Source organism: Aythya ferina (assembly GCF_964211825.1).
Source record: "Aythya ferina genome assembly, chromosome: 9".
In the NCBI taxonomy this organism is placed as follows: Eukaryota; Metazoa; Chordata; class Aves; order Anseriformes; family Anatidae; genus Aythya; species Aythya ferina.
The window spans coordinates 24,424,036-24,446,753 of record NC_140305.1 but is presented as its reverse complement, the minus strand read 5'-3'; the positions used below and the strand labels follow the sequence as shown (position 1 = coordinate 24,446,753).

At 40.6% G+C, this 22,718-nt stretch overlaps 2 protein-coding genes across 3 annotated transcripts in view; one reads left to right on the top strand and one right to left on the bottom strand.

The window, feature by feature from the left end:
* Nucleotides 1-663: 663 nt before the first annotated feature.
* On the bottom strand, nt 664-11,497 carry PDCD10 (programmed cell death 10). The gene is made up of 8 exons (XM_084529147.1): nt 11,360-11,497; nt 5,382-5,594; nt 4,532-4,585; nt 3,436-3,553; nt 2,761-2,887; nt 2,332-2,410; nt 1,912-1,994; nt 664-1,148 (listed from the first exon to the last, which is right to left on the bottom strand). Exons 2-8 carry the CDS (start codon nt 5,475-5,477, stop codon nt 1,067-1,069), a joined length of 639 nt encoding a protein of 212 aa, XP_084385273.1. The 5' UTR covers nt 5,478-5,594; nt 11,360-11,497; the 3' UTR covers nt 664-1,066.
* A 135-nt stretch (nt 11,498-11,632) lies between these two features.
* SERPINI1 (serpin family I member 1) overlaps nt 11,633-22,718 on the top strand; it is a 44,736-nt gene continuing 33,650 nt past the window's right edge. The window contains exon 1 of one of the 2 annotated variants that reach the window (XM_084529596.1): nt 11,633-11,694. The gene's annotated coding sequence lies outside the window, so the exon portion shown is untranslated. Of the gene's footprint in view, nt 11,760-22,718 lie in introns of both variants that reach the window. The other variant, XM_084529595.1, reaches the window with a different exon arrangement.

Below are 22,718 nucleotides of genomic sequence, written 5' to 3'. Positions count from 1 at the left end.
AGTATTTATAGAACGAAATCCTAAAATTTTTCTAGATTCCTAGTATTTCAAAGTAAAATTGAGGTGCGCCTCAAAGGGGCATGCACGATATTTAGTAGAACTTGCAAAAAGCTACCATGAACTCAGTGACAAACGTTCAATCTGTCCATCAGCAGTTCTCAACCGTCTATAGAACATTTGTCAAGCTAGGTCTCACATGATTTAAATCCCTGGAAAAATTTGCTTTATGGCATGCATAGTAGAGATATCACTAGTGCTTCTTGGAAGACTTCTATTTTCTCCTCCTCCTCCCTCCAGTTTAAATAAAAAGTTGTTCATAGTTCACCCTTTACTGCACAAAACCCTGGAATAGCAGGAGTAAAAACCTGTTAGCCTACCACCAAAAGATTAAGTTGGATTTAGTCTCTACGAAAAAGCAAAACACACACCTCACTTCTTGGGTTCTTTATTACTTTGTCAGACATTTTGATAGGATTATTCTGGTATTCTGGTCTAGTATTGGATCACAACCAAAATCTCAGTTTTAAGGAAAAACCTTCATTTCATACTGATTTGAACTGCCAGTGACTTTAAGCACCCAGTTTTATTTTTTCCATTTAATGTATGGTCTGCAGTTCTAAAAAGATGAGTTACGCTTTTTTGTTCACATACAAAAAGACAGTCTAACAGATGTAAACTATTTATTGAATATTTGCCACCAATATTGTTAAATACATAATCTTGCAGTTTTCCGCTTTCAAGTTAAAATGTCAGAAACAGAACACCAAATATTTACAATTCTTATAAGGAATGTTACATAATGACACATTAAGGCGTAAATTCTTTTGGCTTATAATTCTGAAAAGAATGATAATAGCAAAAAGTGATGCAAAAAATCTTCGTTGTGAGATTATGATTAAGCTACAATGTTTTACAAAAATATGGTGTAAGATGGCAATAATCCCATTCAAAATCCTGCATTAGGCCCCTAAAGAGGGGCTGATAATTTATACAGTCAACTTTAAAATTTACATATAAAGGTACCCTATTCACCATTGAAAAGTACAACTCTCAACATATACAGTTTTCAGGCCACAGTTTTGAAGGTCTGGAGTATCAAGTTGGTTTGATGAATTAGTCGGTTGGCACTTATGAACACATTTATTGCCCTGGTAGAAAAAACAAAGATATTAGTTGATACACTTTTCAACACTTTGTTCAATAAATACAGCATTAAATCAGTGTAACTAAGCATATTGCCATCTAGGCAAATTGGAAGCATACTGATGTCTTACCATATTGTGATGTACCTGAAACTTACAGCTGGCAAACAGACTTAGTTGCATAGCTTATTCTAGAAAGACTATGTTTGTTGGCAGGAACTTAAAAGACTTTGTCTCTCTATTTAGTTTTGTGGTTTTAACTACAAAAAGGAGTAGAGCAACAATCATTAAATGCCTGTTCTTTTCACTCCATCCCCTGATAATTTCAGAATTTGCAACTCTTTCCTCAAATACCTAGTATTTCAGGAATCTTTGTTACGAAAAAGTGTGGGGTCACTGAGGTTTTTAATCTCAGAAGTGACACCTGTAAGCAAGACTATTTTGGTTAGTGCTGCTCCTTCCTGGTGGGAGCTGGGTAAACGAACCTGTAGTTCAGACAGATGTAAGTTACAAGGAACATGAGTCTTACCTGGGATTTCTTGCAATATTGATAATACCTAAGGCACTGTAAAGCTTATGCCCACAACACATGGCACAGCATTTGCTTCACACAGGACTGAACAGAGCTGGTATCTTTCAGTACGTTTAGGGTAAGTGAACAACATATCAGCCCTTATAACAAAAATCTTGTCTTATTTTCCGTAACCAAACTAGTTAGGCAAACAAGACCTTTTCATTATGTATAAATTTAGTACAAAAGTATACTTACTTTCCATCTTTAAAATAGGTTTTCAGAGTATCACTGAAACTTTTGGAGTATTTTACAAACTCTTTCTTTTGGTGCTCAAGTGCCTAAAAAAAACAAAAACACCAAGAAGGTTATAAGATCACAGACTGGATACAATGAGGGTCTTTACATTAAAGGCAGAAGAAAACAAGCAAACAGTATGCAGATATAGGAATTTTAGGTTAAGGGTGGTAGTATATATATTTTTTTACATTGCATTTACTTATTTTTAAGAAAGACATGCAGAGAAGTCATCCTCTTCGTAAAAAAAATGCTAAGAATTAGCAAACAATCATGTTAAAACATTATGTCATTGACCAGTTATGCTCTCCTATTCATCCTTTGATCAAATGGCTTCCTCTTCTACTATTAAAAACGGTGTATAAAAAAGTTTTCACATACCCTCCGGTTCTGGTATTGGTATTTCTTGAAGACATTATTTACTGTGTCAAGAAGTTCCTTTATTGCACTCGCGATGTCCCTGTTTAACAATGAAAAGAGTTGCAATATCAATAAGCTATACTATTTAAATACTGGAATTTAAACCCCTTTCAACAGCCCTACATCCTATCTGATATTCCTTCCATTGAGATGAAAGAGCTAGACAAGTAACATGGCAACTCAACTTGTTGATTATTTTTAATTTCTGTCTATTAACACAGGGCTCTCATTAAGAATATTCAACTCTATTCACTCATTTATAACCACAGGTCAAGCTCTTTTCCAACAGCAACATTATGGCTAGCATCTCCCACAGCATTTCAGCATCCAGATATAAATGCAAAGTTTGATCCCCTCAAACTGCAGAAAAATATATAATGCAGCACTTACTTGATTGTCTGAAGAAACCTCACTCTGTCATTGATCTCATCTGGAATCTTACTAAGAATCTGTTTAAGTGCTCGCGCCTTTTCATTCAGATCTTGGAATTCTGGTTCTTGTCTTTCAATCATATATTCTAACAAGAAGGACATATTGAAGAAAAAATAATGGCATTTTTCAGTAAGTTCCTCGTGGCAGCTAAAAAAAACTGCTTCACAAAATGCAGCAGTCTTGCCATGAAGGATTTGAAGGCTGACTGCACAAAAGATAGCCATGACCACAGACCCACAGTAAATACTCTGCATTAACAGAAACACAGCGCAGCAATAACCTTTCTAATTGCAAGTTGGAGATGTTATTTAAAAGAAATGCTGAACACGTTACACTAATTAAACGCAGTACTAAAAGAACTTTAAGCCTACTATACACTGCCCTTCTCTGACAGTGCAACACCAGCTTTTAATTTGAGGCAAACTGCAGAAGGTGAGCTACTTCTAAGTATTATTTTTCTCTTATTAGTCATGTATGTACCTCCAACAGATGTACTCAGAAAGACAACTGTTCCTACTATTCAGCATGGTAGAAGAAATCTATTAACAGAAAACTTCCTCTGAAAATGGGCATAGAGAAATTTGGCACTGTAATTAAGAAAATGCTTATTCAACGTAAGAGACTTGGTATTACCTTCTACATCATCAGCAGCCATACGCAGGAGAGACTCTGTAAAGTTCACATCCACACTTTTTTTCTCCAGAATTTTCATAATAATGTCCTGCGTGAGACCTGGATTTTCTTTTTCAGCCTGCATTGAGAGAGGATTTATTCTTAAAGATGCAATCATAATACTGCAAGGACAAAAGCAGACTTCCAAGTAATTTGCTTCACATACCACAGCAATTTGCTAGAAAATTCTAAGAAGTACAATGGTTTAAAATTAGCATATTACATTGAAAACTGCTCTTCCATTTTTCTTTTCATAAGTAGTTTTGTATAAGCAACTTTTCCAATAAACCCTTCCACTCCCTTCAATTTGAGTAAGAGATATTTTGTAAAGAAATTCTTTGTATTGTTGTATTCCTGTAAACACTTTGCTTTGAAACAAAGATATTGCACATAACAGAATTTAATTCACTTATTCACAGGTGCAACTCCCCCATCTTCCACATGGTATTTTTTTAAGTGTGCCTCTTACAAAACACATATGCTCAAACATCTTTGAACTCCCTTTTCACAGAAAACTCCTTTTGACTGATGACATATCTAAATTAAGCTAAGCTGGATTCTAACACTGGACATATTCACAGTACCTGTGCTGCTATCAAAAAAATATTCTGTGTTGAGTACGAATGAGCATGTGTTTTTAGCTAGCACTACCATTTCCTCCAATATCTCAGTTTCTATTATTTGCATTCAGCACAGCCCCTTACCACGAGTTGTAAATAACATTTAACTTGGAAGAGTTCTGACTGTGAGCTGTAGCTGTCTAGGTACACTTAAAGTGGAGAAACAGCAAAGCATTGCTTAGCTACCTTTTATACTACATACACAAGGTGAGATTTTGTTTGAAATTGCTCAATATACTTTAATTAATCAGATTCCAACTCACATGTGCACTCATTTCAAACTTAGTCCACGTGATCATCCACACATTTTTATTTAAGGCTACTGATTAAGGAAGATCCAATCTTCAAACATGACGACACAAGGAAGCAGTTATTTTTAACTTCACCATATCGTTTACCTTTTAAATGACCATTCCTCAATACAAGTAACTTCTCACCTTAATAAAGGCCGCTCTCAGTGTCTGAGCTGCTGATAGATTTACTCTTTCTAGCTGCAATAAAAGTTTAGACTGATTAGCAATTTGAACGTTATCAGAACAAAACAAGTAAAGTATTCATGCCTTGCCTTACATAGCATGATAAAGGTGCTTAGCAGAAGAACTGAAACTGAGATACAAAGTATGAAGTTTGATCCAAACAAAGGACTTCCTCCCTAAATAACCAAACATGTCACTGGACATACTTTGCTTTTATTCAGCCTTCATCAGAAGTCTGACAGAAGACTTTAAGAACATCTCGACAGCCTCTGATACTTACAGAAAGACAAGTACCCAATTAAATTATAGCCACTTAGCAGTTAAAATACACATGCATCAAGCTGCTCACAGGTACATGTTAAATTGCACCTTATTTCCTGTCACAGATTGCACTAGTTCCTAATGCTGTGCTAGGATCTGTGACCATTAGAGCTGAAATAGCTTCGCAAAAAGCCTCACAAAAAGTTATGTGCACATTTACAGTGATGAAATGAAAATAAGAACACTGAAATAACCATCTGAAAAGGAACTGCAGTGTCAAGGAAAAAAAAAAATCAAATGTTACATAGCATTGTTGCTAAAACCCTCTGTAAAAGCTAAGAAAAAAGACCAGGGCCAAGACAACTAGCAACCACTGACGAGCTTTGAATTGTGTTCATGGAAAGTGGGGTGAAAGAGTAAGAAAAGCATAGAAAGAAGGCTGTGTTAAACACTAGAATTTCTCCCCATCAAGCTAAGCTGGCTGTTACTGCCATCGGCTTTCCTGATATAAAAGGATTACTATGTTCTACAGCAAAAGCAGAGAGCTTACCTCGTTAAAGACAGGGTACATAACAGCATAGAGTGGCATGGAAACCATAGAAGTGGTCTCTGCTTCATTCTTCATCTCTTCCATTGTCATCCTCATTCAAAGAACCACTTCTCAAGAAAAATGCTATAGAAGCAAAAAACTCCTCATTCACTGAAACGTTTCTTCTTTTTCCTCGTTGTGCAGGAATATTTGAAGAACTTGAAATATATTGTCCTTATGTAATAGGGGAAAAAAAAAAAAAAAGAACAATTATGAGTTAGAATGACTAACGATTTCTAAAAAAATGAAAAGCACAGAACGTTATTTCCTGCCCAAAAAGCACGAATTATTTTATGACATCAGCTTAAGTAAATATAGAATTACTACTTCATGCAATTTTAAAGCCTTAATTCTAATTTATTAAGTGAGCAAATATTTTATAGTAGCATACTACCAGAAAATCTTTACTGCAAGTTCTTACATAATTAATTTTCCTGAAAGTAATTTTATTTGATACATGATAAAAAAAATGGTGAATACTACGCCTTTGTTTTTATACAAGCAAGAGTCTTCAGTCATCTTTCCACTCAGGGTGTGTCCAGGACTATGTTAACTCAATGGAAAATTATTGTTCCAGTAACTGAACCTAGCTTTTGGAAGCTCTCCACCCAGTCTAGCTCATCATACACCCAACACAGAGTGATCATTGCTCAGACCCAGGAATTAAGTGGAAAAAAGGAAGGTAGCCCCGCACTTCATAAGCAATCTCTCCAACAGTCTGTGTTTTCTGTTCAACAAGTCAAGATTTTGAGAATGTTTTGTATAACATAATGGAGCTTAAAGACTTAACATCCAAAATAGAAATAAAGATGCACAAAAAAAGGTTATTATTATTTATTTAGATTTGCTCAGTATTTAATGTGCTAGAGGAGTTTTTCCATCCCCAAGAACCTTTAGACATCTGGCGTTTGTATGTTCAAGTACTGGATTTTATTGATACTTTAGTGAGAAATTAATAAAATAAAATCTTTGAAAAGAGCAGGAGCTACAACAGTAATCGATATCACTTCCCAGTAGCATCAACAGGGCAAAACATGCTAAGATGCTTCTTCGAGCTATGTTCCCCCTTTTGTTCTGCACTTGCTAGAAATCTTCTGCATTGAACTATTTAAGTAGAAAAACAGATGAACTTTTTGCCCAGGGCAAGTGTATAGTAGTATAGCTGTAATTATAGCTAAGTGAAATTTGTTATTGACTACAGTAAGCACAAGGAGGAACTTGGATGGCTGCAAATATCACACCCGCCTCACCCGAGCGTGGGATTGGGCAGTATGAACATACCCCAAAGTGATAAACCAAGGGAGGAACCGGTCACATTACAGAAATAGCCGACAGTTAAGAAAATATTATTTGAAGTTAAACATAAATATAGCAACAAGCGACAGCTATTTATACAGGCCTGCTGACATGGATTGCAGATTGCAAAATCTCATCTCTATTTCTCTTGGTGTTTGAAACTTCCAGCGTGACGTACACGAGCAGAGTCCCTTAGCCACAAAAAGGGCTTACCCTGACTTTAAATAAAAGGGGTCTGTGTAGAAACCTCAGCATGAGTAGAGCTGCAGAAGGTCAGGGCTCACCATTTTAACACCTACCGGTAGCTGTTTTATTCAAGAACTTGGAAGAATACAATCAAATATTTGCTATTTCTTAAAAAGTTGATTATCTTTAAAGAACTCAATCCAGAGTTACCCAAATTCATGCAAAATCTACTCACAGGGGGGACTCATCTGAACAAGTTTGTCTCCCCAGCACAAGCCCAAGCTGTCCCTGTCTATTTACTACACTCATACTGCCTGCACCAAGGACTGTGACATGTAAGGGGCAGGGTGGAGGGCAAGCTGTTTGTTTTGCAGTTTCCTTCTGTGTTTCTGGAAGTTCAGTAAAAATAAACACTCCAAGAAGATCCTACACAAAAAAGTGTCGCTGAAGACAGCGTTCACAGATTAATTGGCTGCAAGGTTTTTTGTTTTTGTTTTTTTTTTTTTTAATCTAAAGCACTGTGCTGTCAACATAAAAGTTTTTAAAAACAGGTAAGTGAGCGTTGCTTTAGTCTACCCAAAAGATTTTTGATCATCAGGAGAAGGGCAAAGAAGGACGAAATAACCATTAGATATAATTACTTCGGTTTTATGGGTTATCAGTATCCACAAAGAAAATAAAATACCAACTGAAATGATAGATTTTTATGATGATGAAAGCCTCACCGCTGACTATTGTGAAGAACTCATTTTCTCCTGAAGAGCCATAAGCCACTGTTACTCATCCATGGTGCGGTTAAACACCCCATATAAAAACAATCAGGCACCATCTCCTACCTCCTTACCAGGCACCGACACTCTTCAAACAAAGTAAATAAATCCTGGATGTGTACTAACACAACGGGTACAAGGGCTGTGACTGAAGACAAGGGCTGGCTTTAAATATGTTGTACACACCAAAAAAGTTAAGACTCGAAATCCTTCTGTTGCCAATGTATGAAAATATACGTGGGATCTCAATCACACCGGCTGCTCCTTACTCCAGGATCTTTCCTCTGACTCACGCTAACCCCACGTTCCACCCAGTGCATCCGTTTGCTATCACTGCCCCACTCTCTCTTTGCAGCTAGGAATACTTGGATGTGCTGCAGTCTTGGTCAGCCCTGAATAGCAGGGTAAAGGCTTCCCCCAAAACACATTTGCAGTACAGAGACTGTACGGGCTCCAGTGCACCCATGACAAATGCTTCCTAAGAGGTCCTGATTATGACCAAATCCCCGTGAAGACAGAAGCCAACTCTATCATTTAGGTGAATTATTAGATATTCTGGTAGCCTTCAAGATGGCTTGGCTAAAGCCACGGTTTAATACACATTATCATGAAGCAAACTCTGAGCTTTCAGCATTTCTTTGGTGTCTGATCAAAAGCAGCCATCTGCTTGGCTGCCAGGCTTTATGGCAACACCGTCTCCTAAAAGCATAAGTTCAGCTCACCAGAATCTCAGGTGGCTTTACTTGAGAGGAATTTACACTGGCTTCACCTGCCAATGGTTTTTTCTCTGAAGACACTCAAAAAAGCTGGAATACGATCCCATAAAGAGATGATCCACTACAACAGCACAGCATAGCCACGTGGCTCAGAAAATCCTGGCAAATTTATATTAGGTGCAAGAAAAGTGCTATTCAGTTGGCAAATTTAACTGCTCTGATGGGGGAGACAAGAAGATAGAAGGAGATACAGCACGGGAAGAGACAGACTGCCAAATATAATTTGCATGTTAGCCTGATTTTTCTTTTTAAACAGTGATCCCACAGATTCAAATGTAGCCTGTTCCCCAGCATATGGAATTAGAAGTCATGCTTCACACTGCATCAGAAGAAATCAACCACCAGGGAGAATAAACAGGATAGATACAGTGAATTTAAAGGTGATTTCAACTTGAAAACAATGCTAAGATGCCACCTAGTACAGTCCTGTCTGCTTAGTGTTAAAATCAAACACATCAAGCTCTGTTCCCTGAGAAGAACTAGCACAGAGTTGGCTACTAGTTTTTCTGTGACACTTTCACTGTCAGTACAAATCTGACATTATAACCTTCACCATTTAGGCACTAAAATACTACCCCAGGTGTTCAGCAGTCACAGAGGGGACTGGCACTTTCTGACAAGGAACAAGCTTTTGACGCGTTCTGTTACAGACCTATTTCCCCATTCCCATCCCATGATGTTTTAAATCATTCAGTTGAACTATGTCAGGGGAAAAAAGCTACATTAATATAAACTTCCTGGAAACAAAAATGGATAAAAAAGCAAAACCCATCAAATTTCCCCAAATGTACGGCTACCATGCTACGTACCCCAGGTGAAAGCTTGCTTCTCTCTCTCTAACCTGTCAGTTACTGACAGACTTTTTGGTCAAGTGCTAAGCATCAAGTAGGAGAAGAACTGAGCTACCTAGTAAGAAAACAACCAGTGAGCACAGCAATCTTCCTCAAACCCACCTCTGTTCACTGGCCAGCGTGAAGACAAGCAAGGGATCTATGAAAGAAAGGCATTTGTTTAGTATTAGCTTCTGGAAGAGTATTTCAAGAGAAGACAGCAGTGTCATGACTGCAACCTTTAAAGACTTTCAAAACAATGGAAACTCTGGCAGGATGTCAGTGGTCACTTATGTCATCAGGAGATCCACCTGCACCACCAGTGCTGTCTCTGCTCTGTTCTCCAGGCTCCATCTACATCAGATGTAGAAAGTTTTAAGCACTTCTAGATGCTCTTTCTTTAAGAAAAGCACTAAAGAGGCAGTAATCTACCAGAATGATTAATTCAATGGCTGGCTTATAGGGCAGAACCAAGTCACAGCTCTGCCCTTGCTACAGAAAGGTTATCCTTACTGTCAAGAAGTTCTGTTCCACTCCTTGTGGTGAGGATTCAAGAAGACTGTATTAAAGAAAAAGCCTCCAGGACCCCTGAGTTACCAGAACAACATATTTAAGGTCAGGAAGAAAGGTTGGAGAAGAGCACTTAACATGATGCCTATCTTGATTTTAAGGGCAAAGGTCTTCTTGGCCCTTACGTGTAAAACCAATGGGCACAGCAGAACAGAGCTTAGATATTTGCCTAACTACAGATGCAAATTTTACACAAGATAAAAAGTTACAGAGCGTGCTATTTTAACTATACACCTACCCCTTGCACAGCTTGGTGCCTTTAAGTTTCCCTTATTAACCAGTGAAGATGGCAAGAAACTTAGAAAAAGGCACTGTACTGTATCGGTTCCCTATTCTACTAAAACTTGGCAGTTTGAAGAGGTGGCCAAAGGAATATTATCAGAAGATACGACTGGAGTTTTAAAGCATTTAAATGCCTTTAAATGCCTCTTGCTAGAAGAGACATGCACTCTTCCAACATCTCCATGCACATGTATCACAGCCACTAACGGTCGGGTTCACTCAGACAATGCATAACTGCTTATGCATTTTATTATTGTGAGGGCAATTTGTGTGACTAATTCACGTCACACGAACCACAGCAAACACAAGATGCCTATTTTTAGGCTCACATCAACTCCAAAACAATTCGAGCCCACACTGAGATCAGGCTGACAATTAATTCACATTGTGAACTTCAGGCTGGGAGTTGTTTAGTCCGCTCTAATACATAAGTGCTGGTTTTGTGTGCCTACAAGAGAAGCTACAGCACCTGGATCAGGCCCCAGTTTCAGTAGTCACCCACTGAGAGCTGTAACACAGCACAAGTGAAAGGGGACAGCGCTCTGCGTGCATATAACCACAGAAATGTTTTCTTGTTTCTTTTTCAAGTTGTTTTCCTCTTCCTTAGGAATCCAAAAGCAAAGCCAGCACAGTGGCTGCGTTACTCCACCAGGCACTAGGAGATAAGACACCAACCCCCACACACACCACCACCCCCCAACGAGCACACAAAGCCCAGGGAGCAGCCCACACCCCCCACAGGGGTCCCCATATCCCTGCCTGGCCAACCCACAGGTCAGGACCCCCCCCCAAGCCCCCACTAACGGGCGGTCCCCACAGAGCGCCGCCGCCCGTCCCTGAAGGGCCGCCCGCTGCTTCCACCCCAGGGGAGGGCCCGGGACGGCCCTGCCAGCGCCCCTCACCTCCAGACAGCGCTGCTGGGGGCAGGAGGCCGGGCTGGGAGCCCGAGGGGCCGGGCAGGACCCCCCAAATCCCCCCCGAGCCGCCGCGGGTCCCCCCCAGCCTCTCCCCGCCCGGCCAGGCCCGAGCCGCGCCCGCCGCCTTCCCTCAGCCCTCCGCCACCCCCCGATTCTGGAAGCAGCCTTACGCTCCTTGCGCGGCGCAGCCCCGCGGGCAGAGCCAGGCCCTACGCAAACGCCCTAGTGACCCCCACCCGCCCGCCCTGCTTCTCTCATTCCCACCCCAGGCTCAGCCCGCCGCAGGGGACAGCCCCAGCCTCAGCCCCGTACCTCGGGCGCCCCCCGCCCCGCCGGGCCCACGGAGCTCCCCGGGGGGGCTTCACCGCCGCCGCCGGAAGCGCCCGCAAGGAGGAAGCGCCCGCCGCGGTGAGCGCCCAGCAGGCGTTGCCCGGAACTACCGGGGCGGCCGCGGGGCCCCCTGGGAGTTGTAGTCCGCCGGCCTCAACCACCCGCCCCACAATGCCGCGCGGGCGGAGGGAGGGCGCGAGGCGGAGGAGGCGGCGAATGGGAGCGAGGGGCGGGGCGGGGCGGGGCGGGGCGCTGGGCATAACCCGGCGCGGGAGGCGGTGGCAGCAGCAGTGCCCGCGGCAGGGCGCGGGCGGCGGGTGAGGGGCGGTGCTGCTGGGCGGGCTCGCGCCGGTACCCAGCGGGCGGGCAGGGCGGCGGGCTGGTGAGTGCCCCCCGAAGTGGGGTTGGGCTGAGGGGGCTCCTGTGGGGCTGGGAGCGGTGGGGGGGGAGCCACCCGGGAGCGGCCGCTGCGGGGTTAGCGTGGGGTGGGGGCGCTGAGGGGAGCCCCCGCTGCTGCCCTCATGGTGCCCCCTGAGGGGCTCTGCCCAGCTCGGGGGCGCTGAGGGGCTCGGAAGGTGTCAGAGTTAACAACGAGCTCTGGTCTGGGCAGTGCGGCTCCGTTTTGGGTTGGTATCCGCGTTTTTGGTGCGTTGCCGTGTAACTTTTTAACAATTCTGCGTGGCGCGAGCTGCTGTGAGCAGAGCTCCAGGTCCCGGCGCCAACCCGCGGGTGGGGAGGGGGAGCTCGGTGCCCACCGAGCCGGGCTCCGACCTCTTGTAACGCTGGGATGCGAAGGGGAGAGGCTTTGGCATCCGCCCGAGGGCACCGTGCTCACCCCACGCGTGTTCCTGGTCGCTGTCAGCTCCCTGCGGGGGAGCCAGCACCGGGCTGGCGGTGCTCCGCTGTCCTGGCCGCCAGCCTGCCTTGTTTTGCTCGGGTCCGTGTGTGTCAGCCCCTGTGTCAGCCGCTCTGCGTGTCGTGCTGGTGAAGTATTGTTCCGAACTTGCACGGTTTGTGTGTGCTGTTCGTCGCCTGCTGTCTCCGGTTCCTGATTTCTCGTCTCACCGTTTCTGATGCGGTCAGTGCCTCAGCCCAGGAGGAGGTGATGCTGCCCTGCTTAGGGGAGGGAGACTTGCCAAAATGTCATAGCATGCGCCTGTCTGGGGTGCTTTCACTTCTCAGTGAAACTAGCATGCTTTAAAGCTACAAAGTAGCAGTCCTGCTAACACCTGAAATATCCTATCTAATGTATATTATTTATAGGATATAGTATATCCTATCTGATGATACTTTATGATGCTCTTTTTCTTTTTCAGCACTGAGGTTTTAGACCGGTTTCATTCTTGGCTATTTTTATGTCTTTTGTATTTTTCAGTACAGTTGTAACTCTAAGCTTGGTGAGGAGTGACCCTCAGTAAGGTGAGGGAGAAAGGAGGGATGATTGGCTTTGTACTTCAAGCTATGGATGCTCTACAGGACTGCACAGGGCAATTATGAGGCAGTACAGGGTGCAGGTTTGTGGTGAGGCTAAGTTTGCTGTTCGTTTTATACACAAGCTGCAGAGTTTGTACTGACCCTGCAAGACTGCCCATCCTAGGTGTTAATGCTCTCATGCTGATTTTGGGCTTCTAAATTTGTTTTAATTCTGTTACACTGTTAGCCACTTCCCATGAATGGTTTGGTCATGTGTATGTGAAGGTATTCCTGAAGTTGTCACTTGTCTTCTTACTTCTTTTTAAAACTGTACAGTACTCTGTCTGAACCCTCTGGCTACAGCAGTGCATCTCAATCAAGCTGCTTCCAAAACTGCCCCGGGATTAATGTACCTGTTACGTGACTTGGTTCCTACTGCAGTGTGAGGCTGTGGTGAGCTTCTGGTGCTTAATTTTAAGATCTGTCTCTTGTAACCTCTCTTCTTCTATAAGAAGGCACGCACACAGTCTGACAGGGTTCTAGGAGTGTGTCTGACCACCTACACTGCTACACTTACTACACTGCTGTAATTGCTCAGATGACACCTGCATCTACAGGATAAATGTCATATGCTTATCTGAAGCTTAATAAGGTTAGGATTCCTCACATCAAGTTCTAGCTACTTCTAGGTCTTTAGATTATTTTTCATCTACTGTACCTAACTTTTTTTTTCCTCAAACTCAAATTTATTTTGTTGCTCATCTTCTATGAAGACACATTTGATGTGGTTGAGTACCTCTTAAAATAATTTCTAGCAAACCATGTTCTGAGCAGGCAAGACTTATTGTGCCTTTGTAAAACAGAGGCTGAATGTGAATAGATACAAGATGCATTTGTTCTATGCTCTGTATTTAGGTTGTTGTCATCTCCATCATTCTGTTATTAAAATAATCTTACAAATCAAAATGTAAACATATTTTTAAAAATGAATGCCTAGTTCCCTCTATTTGTATATATAGCTGTGTATCGTTGATACTGTGGGTATTAATGGTTACAGTGTAATGGACAGATGGTAGGGAAAGACATCTACGTAGTCAACTGTGATTAGCGATAACTATTTTTGCTCATATGCACTTAAGAACAGAGTAGTTAATTTAAATTTGGAAACATCTTTAAAATTCTTGGGTTTAATTTGTGTCTTGAATACTGTTAGTCTTCTGAACTGGATGTCAGAAGGTTAGTGGAATTTTGGTAATCAGACTACACTAAATATAAATTTAGAGATAATCTATGCATTCTGTTAATAAATGGAGCTATGCTACATTGCCTTAGTAAGCTTTCATTTCTCATATTAATCTCATGTGTGCTGTTGCTTGTTATTTCTTCAACTAAGCCCAAATTGTGAGCTGTCTAGTGACTTGTCCCTAAAAAAACAACCCTTCCTGGTAGGGAGGTCACTGCCTGGCTTCCCTGGCAGGGCAGTAGTGGTGTTCTCTACTGCCTCTTCACGTCTTGAGTAATTCTGAACAGCATCTCGTTTGGTGGCCTGAAATGTTTGATAAGGAGTTGTTTTTATGGGGTGTGATTAAAATATCAACTCTAAGGTCACATTCTGCTTTGTTTAATATACTTCAAAGCTAATGATTATGAAAACTGCAGAGTGTGGCTAATGTGATAAAAGCTGCGCGAGTTATCCACATCCCTTTTGGTCTTTCAGAGTCATTGCAAAGCAGCTTGTAGCTATGAGATGTAAAAAGAGGAAAATTTTATGTTGATACAAGCTAATGAGTTAAATATGTGCCTTGCTTTTAGGTTAATAAGATTTGACCTTCTGTGTTGTAGAGGATTTTTGGTTTAGCTTAGTGTTTAAATATTATGATGATTTTTTAGGAACATTTTCTTAAATCTTGAGACTATTCTTCCTGGAAGAATTAATAGTAAGTAATATTCCTGCCAGGAGGAGAAAGTTGAGCATTGTGGCTGTGCTCAGATATAACCAAATCACTAGCCTCTTAATCAGAGGGCATCTTTCTGTTTATCTGGTTGTGCTTCAACCCTGCAGCTCTTCAGCATTACCATTGCATCTGCACTAATAATCACTTAATAATGTAAAGTGTATCTAATGTGCTGTGTATGTCTGAGAAATTTAAACTCACGATGACTTGATGGGTCTAATGGACAGCTGGCTCCTGGGAAGATCTCCTGTCAAAATTGAAACTGCGCTGTGTGTGTAGTGGGATTTCTGAACTAAGCAAACAGGAGTGCTGGTTAGCTCACAGTGATCCCTCTAAGCCTTGGAAGGACTTCAGTTCCTGTGCTCATCTGCTTTCATATACTCTATGTAATAGGCTTATTTTTTCTTGTGTGGGAAGGGAGAGCTATCAATTGCTTTCTAACTTCTTCTAACAACGTATTTAAGACTGTCTTACTTCAGGAATTCTCACTGAATTCTCTGAATTTTGCTCAGACACTGCAGCAAGCACTTTAATTGCCTTTGCAGTAAAATACGCCCAGACTCTTGCTCACCAGTTGCATTTTGCATCCAGGACTTCTAAAGCACAGATGCCAGTCCAGCCCTTGGCTCTCCTGCAGAAGTTTGGAGTAAGCTAAAGACTTACAGACTTTTAAATGCTATTTTTAACTGACCTTGGCATGCCAGGGTAGTGTTAGGAGCATGGGTACTCTCCTAAAGACAGCCTGTCTGAATTCCTCATGATCACTGAGCCACTGGAGACTGCGTCCCGCCTTGACAATAGAGCAAAATGCCATTTTTCAGCAACTGCAATTTCTGTCTGAGGTAGCGTTTACTGCCCCAGTTTTTCCTGTGTACATATCAGTTATATAAGTTATCGCTAGAAAGAAAATAGGTTTAAAGATTTAAGACATCTCCTTAATTGGCACACTAAAATTGCCCTTTTGGAATGCTTTTCTTTGTACATTTAAATTAAAGCAGTTCTTGGAGCATTTAATGATTGGGTACTTCACATAGCAATTTAAGTTCACTGAAGCAACTCATGTTTTCTTTCTCAGATATCTATTTCAAAAAAAAAAAGGTATTTGCTCTAGTTTCTAAACAACTTAAAGATATTTAAACCTCTGACAACACAAACAGCTGCTGTAATGCCAAGTCTTCACTTGAGATCCTCTTGATGTAAAGGAAAGATGCCCGGGTCTCTACCCGCAGAGTTGAGTACGTGTAAACCTGCAGGTGAATTGTATCCTTTTCATCTGCAAAAAGAAATATGAGAAGTGGGAGGAAGATAAGAAAGCAGAGTTATTTTTACTGTAAATATATCAGTTTATTGACTTGTTAGTTTCAGATTTATTCAGAAAGCAGGAGGAGGAAATAGTAATGTCTGCCAAAACCAAAGTCATTAGTGGGAGTCAAAAGATGTCTAATGATTCTTACAAGTATTAAAAAGGAATAAACTAGTATCTTATTAGACTGGATATGGACTTTTAAAACACTGTAGTAATTCTGTTTTGCCTCTAAAAGCATGTGCACTTACATATGGTGACTATAAGCCTCTACTGAAGTATTCCTAATAACTTTGCTGTAATAAAAACAGCTGCTGCCTGTAAAGTTTAAAAAGCTGATTTTGTGCTTCTAAAATAAAGATTCAGATAATATTTGTCAAAGCTGACATTTGAGTCAAAGATCACAGAATAGCCTTTTAGTTTAATGCTTAATATGCCTCTCATTCCATGGTTTGATGTGAAAAATGAGATCTTGTTTCAGCAAGTTGTCCCGTGGCTCCCTGGCAGTGCAGAATTCATTCTGTTCCCCCATTTCTCTCTATCCAGAGAACTTATTACTGGAGGTATCCCAGTTGAGTTAAAAATAACAGGACGGTTGTGCATGAGAATCTGTGAAGGCAGTTCTAAAAGAACAACCAACCCATCTTGCAATTACGATATAAACAGGAGATGCAGAGCTTTGCTCAGCACTGCTTTGGTCTTTCACTGCTGTGATCTTGCTTGCATCCTGCAGTAATGTTGACTGGTTTTCTTTCAGAGTAAACAGGAGGAATTTGTTTGCTACCAGTCCAAACAGCAAATAATAGTCTTTAAAATATAACTCCCGATGAACTTTGTTTGGAAAAAGTGTTTTAAAATGTGTTTTAGTCAGAAACAGGAGAGTGACTGATGAATAACTTCTCTACATACTCCCCCTGCCCCTCAACTGACAGGTGTGTAAAGAGCATCCCTAAATACCTGTTGGAAATTCAGTGAGGCATGAGGTAACACTCCTAACAGAAGAATGATGTCTGAAGGAATAAGCAGCCCAAAACAAAGCTCGTGGTGCTTTGCAGCTGTGGCTGTGCTTGTTCTTCCTCCTGGGGACAGGCTCTGAAGTCAGGTGCCATTCATGTCTGCATGCAGCTCCTCATTTCTGTCACCGGTGTGGCCACTGCATGCTGTAACTGTGCTTGTGCTCAGTCTCCTGTAGGAGAGCCTTTGATTAGTCCTCCACAACGTCTCCGAGGCACAGAAAATGTCGTGGTAGCACAAATAACATGTGGATTCGGAAACGTTTGGAGTCTCCACTTGCACAGAAGCTACTCAGCATCATCTGTAGCTGGCAATTTCCATCTGCTCTCCCTGTAGTGCATGTGTTGAAATACTAAAGGAAGCAGAATACTAGCTTTATGAGGAGATACTGAGAAGAAAAACAAGTATCAGAAAAACAAGCAAGCAGAGATGTATTATGGAGGATACAGAGCAGCAGGGCAGACACAGAGGTTATCCAGGAGATTGAGTCAAACAAATTGACTCTAAGTAGATTATTTTGAGGGGATGAAATGCATGAATCAAAATGCCATTGGTAACTTTTCACGTGTGAAGGGAGGAAAATGTACATACAATATTATGACATCATTTACAGGTTTGATAGGGACTAATACCACATCTTCATATATGAAGTGACAGCAAAATACCAACTAGCTTTGAGAGGACAAGCTCACAACAAAAATAAATTCTTGATGTGATAAGAACATATTTCCCAACAAGAACTCTATCATATTTTCCTATTCAAAAGGAAAAGCAATCAATATAAGTTCAAATCTGCACACAAGAATGTTGCAAGGAGCTAAGTCTATCTAAGATGGTATCATCTTTACCTGCAGTGAAAGCCCTGAAGAGGAAGATGTATGTGTTGTTTGTGTTCCCACTGTATGTCATGTCAGTGTTGGTAGAAATGAATTGATATTTACCATCCCTTCCTAAATGAGTTTCTTATTAATTGAAATAATCTTGTAACTATCCTATCCATGAGTTATTATTTAATTACTTATTACAATTGATAGCCTAGTTCTAAAGAAGAAGAAACTCCTTTGTCTGCTACTAAGATCTGAAAACAAGTAACTTAATCTATACTTAACCTGTATTTCTCCAGCATAAAATGAAACCAGGCTTTTCTCAAAGTAAAATCCAATAATGATTGTCAGGCATCTGGGTATTAGCTTTAAAAAGGTATAGGTCAATTAGGATGGGTTTAATACTTTTAACAACCTTCATGTGTTATACATAAGCTGGGTAAGCAACTAGGTGGCCATGACTCATCAGGCATGGTTGTCTTTGCCTTTCTAGATCATCTTGCAATAGATCTTGAGATACTAGATCATTCATGTTACTTTATGACAAATGATACCATTTGTTCTTAGACTTTCCATTATTAATTTGTGAGTCTTTCAGTACAGAAGTTGAATAATGCTGTCTGAAAGCTAAGGGTTGTAAGACCTAGGTATTGTTTGAATTGCAGGTGCTTTGCACTGTCCTGATCTGTTACATAAGCCTATTCATGATACTGGATAATGTTATGTGTGTTCAAGGAGGTCATTAGAATACAGCATTCATTTAGAAAATGTTAAAGGTGATGATGCATCATTCACTTGTAGGAAAAACTCATTGTTGAGTGGAATCTTGTTCAATGGTGCGAAAATACTTGATACCCTTCTGAAACAAATTGTTCCATCCTTGAAGTTCTGCAAGGCTGTGTGTACAGCAGACACCATTAACATGAAATTCCCATCTTTCATGCTTAAATGGAGTAAATCTGAAGTCTGTTTGTTCAACTAAACAGCACTTTGGAACTACTTTACAGAGCTTAGTTGAAGCAATGTGCTCTATCCAGTTCACTTCAGTTGTGAATTATGGGGAGTACTGGAGACTTTTTGTTCAACTGCCACTCGTTTTATTTCCTTACATTTTACCTGGTTGACTACATTAATGAAAAATGTTTCTGTCTTCTAGCTTATACAAAACATAGTTAATTAAGACATGTTATACTTTCTCCCCAGAGTCAAAGTATAATGTTCAGCTGGCCGACTTGCATGAATAATCCATCACTGTGAATCATTAATTTAGAAGACAAGCTATGGTAATTGACGTCCTTATGCAAGCCATGGAAATGCTTAGGGAAATCGCTTATTTTTCTTGTTGGTATATTTTTTTTAATTTGGTTTAGAATGTTTCCTGGCCTGAGTAGTACTGGGCTGTAGCCTCTAAAGCAGAATCTAACCTTGGGCTAAGCTTGTGTGTGAATATTGGATGAGCCACTGTTCTTGGAGGTTTCTAACAAAAGGGCCCAACATGGTGATGATACCAGGCAGCAGTAGCCTTATGTGATAAAAATACTTCTCATAAATCATGTTAGATCTGGTCGTGCGAACAGGGATTACAAGAGCTAATATATACTGTGCTAGCTGGTATTTAGACCTTCCTATATTTTGGCATGGTGGAAGTGATTACCTGATGAGGTGACAACATGCTTCTGTGTGGAGGTAAGCACATCAAAGACTGACATGTATATTTGGTTGGAAGACTTGAACCTGAGGATAATTAGCACACAAATCAAAATTCTCGTAAAAGTTAAATTATGCTATAACCATTTTTGTGTGTCAAGAAAAGCTACAAATTGTTGGCTTCAAAGGAATCCTTTCCATTCCCTAAAGGAAATGTTAGGGTTTTACTAGCCTACAGCTGTATGTACTGATTTGTGATCAGTTTCTGCCTTCAAAACAAGACGTGGCTAGGTCAGTATCACAGTGGGAGCCAGCAGCTTGATGGTATTTCAGTAATGGTTCAGAAGCACAATATCAATAACCCATAACAAAGGTATTGGGCTATCTTGGTGAAAGCACCAAGCCGTAGAAGTTCTTGTATTACTGATCAAGGAGACTTCAGTGTTTGTCTTTTATTGGCTGGTCTCTTACATAAAATGTCAATTTTAGATCTATGTGACTCCTGTATCAGCAAATCCTATTTTTCATTACATAAACAGAATGCTATGAACTCATAGGAGGCTTGTATGCATGCATACTTCCCAAATAGACCCTTTATTTTTCAGGGAGGTGGGCACAATAACATTTGTTTCTTTTCTAGAGCCTGTTTCTGTACTGTTTGGTAACAGCTATCTGATCCCTAAATGTGATGTTAGATTAGGTCTGAATATAGTCTATAATTCAGTACCATAACTGACCCATACTATTGTTGGCTTTTCCACCTATTTTGCTTTTAATCTTAATTCTAGGATTCTAACTTCAAATTCTAAGATTCTAACTTCAATTCCTTTTCTTATTCCCTCCTGCCTACATTTTAACTCTAACACCATGTATTCTCCCTTCACTGCTTTTTTTTTTTTTAACTTAATGCTTGTTTTCCAGAATGCTGTATTTTTATTGTAGCTTGTCTGCTAAGGTTGAAACTTTCAAAATCCGGAAGTGACTTGTTAGCTAAAGCCTTCTGCTTTTTTTAGTGGTTCATAGGCATGCTAGAAAATTCCACGTTGAATCTTTTTCTAAGCTCAATTATGCAAGTCTGAACAGTAACAATTCTGGTTGTTCTTCAGTTAGCTACTCAAAATATAAAGGGTGGATGGGGAAGTAGGAGGGGGAGAAAAGGACCCGGTGTGTGGGAATGGCTTGGGTGAAATAATTTTACGGCACCCTTCTGAGAGATTGTTACTGTTCTCTCAATAATTTGACTTTCCATTTAAAAAAAAAAGTTCTTGTAATTAAGTGACTGGTAGTTCTGCTTTAATTTCCTTCAGAACAGTTTCCTTACTCCTGTTGTAAGGGAATGGTTGAAAATAAAAATCATGGTAAGTAGAGAAATTTCTTCACATACATCCTTGTATTCTTGCTGTGTGGGTTTTGGGGTCCAGATGAATAATCTAAGGACTTGAACTAGGAAATTTTGGAGAACTCTGAATACGAATTGAATTATGTAATTATATTAATGAATTACAAATAGATTCTTGCTATGATACTTCACAAGTCACCCTCCAGCTAATAGGAGTCCAATCTATTCAGACCTTCTAAAACTTTCCCTGGATATTATAGGGGAAAACATTGTTGTCTTAACTGCTTGTCTATGTGCAAATAGTTAATAGTTAGTAATTGTATTCTAAATGTAGCTAACCAATAAGTTCACTATGTTATATTTAATAGAATAAATAAAAAATTCTGGTATTCCAGAGTTCAGCTGTAACTGCAGACTGTTCCCACTCATGCGTGGCAGATTTGTCTGGACACTAGTTCTGCATAGATCAGCTGATAGGATCTTGAAATATGCAAAGTACTTTTTCTGTCTGGGCAAAACCACCTTTCAGTTGGCACAGTTCTGCCTGTGGGCTCAGTTCATCACTGATAACATCTCTTGGATATTGACAGTTGAATTGAGTCCATATTTATTAAATCTGTTGAAGAATGTACCAGATTTTTTTTATCTAAAATTAATTGCTGTTGCTCACTTAAAGTCCAGTGAAGCTCTGGTAGCTGGTCAGAATCTGTCCTTTATGTTACTGGAAACAGGTGTGTCAAAGGCTGATCTTCTCAGAATTGCTTATCTGCTGATTAGGAATAGTCCTTTTTTCTGGAATATTTCTCTCATTTAGGCAATAAGAGGCTTGCTTTCTCATGTGCGTGGCTGCTCCTGCTGCACTCTGGTGTGCTGCTCTCTGATCTCCAGCCCTGAGTGTTGACATTGTATGTAGGAACAAAAAGAGGCCATGTTCACAATAAGCTGGCATTTGAGCTAAATTCAACCATTTTGCCACTTTGGTTCAATTTCATAATGTGTGAAGCAGCATATTGTTAATTGCTCAGTTATTTAGAAGTGGTAACTGCATCTTCTGTAAAGCAAGATGAGCTCTGTCAATGTTTCTTCTGGACATACAGTGAGTGACTTGGTGCTGGGACAATAAATGCACAATTGGGCTCTGTCATTAACTTCTTCCCCTATGGATTGAGAAACCCAACACATTCAAATTGAGTAGCTCAATATTTTGTAATAGTTCAAAGAACTATTTTTTTCATGCCTTTTAAATAGCAGTGAAGATGTGTAGTGAACAAAACTTGGTTCCTAATAGGTTTTATAAGCCAGCCATATAACTTGCAATATGGACATAGTCCCTGTTTTCATATGAGGCTCCGACCTGAGGTTGGAACCTTTCATGCCTGCCTTGCCAAAGAGTTGCATAAGTATTGAACCAAGAGTTTGCAATAGACCCTTCTTGGTTTTCGCTTTCCATGGAATCATTTAGGCTGTAAAAGGCCCTTAAGTCAATGCGTATGAGGAGATGTATGTCAGCGTGGGGATGGTGGAAATGTATGTTTGTATATGAAGAACTTCAAAACTCACTCATCCAGTTCATCTGTCTTTCCAGTCAACCGTTCCTTGACTCCTGACGTGCTTGCCTCACCTTCTTAAATGACTCTATGGGATGTTAGGTAGATCTAGAGCCTCCCCCAGATGGTCTGTTCCAGAGCTTCATTGTCTTTGTTGTAAACTATTCACTCTAACCTGGCATTTGGTTGCTGCAATTTGGGATTGTTCTTATCCCATTTACTGTGTGCATGGAGTCAGAATAGTGTTTTGAGTGCTCTTTTCCACCTTCTTCCCTTTTTGATATCAAACAAGAAGATGA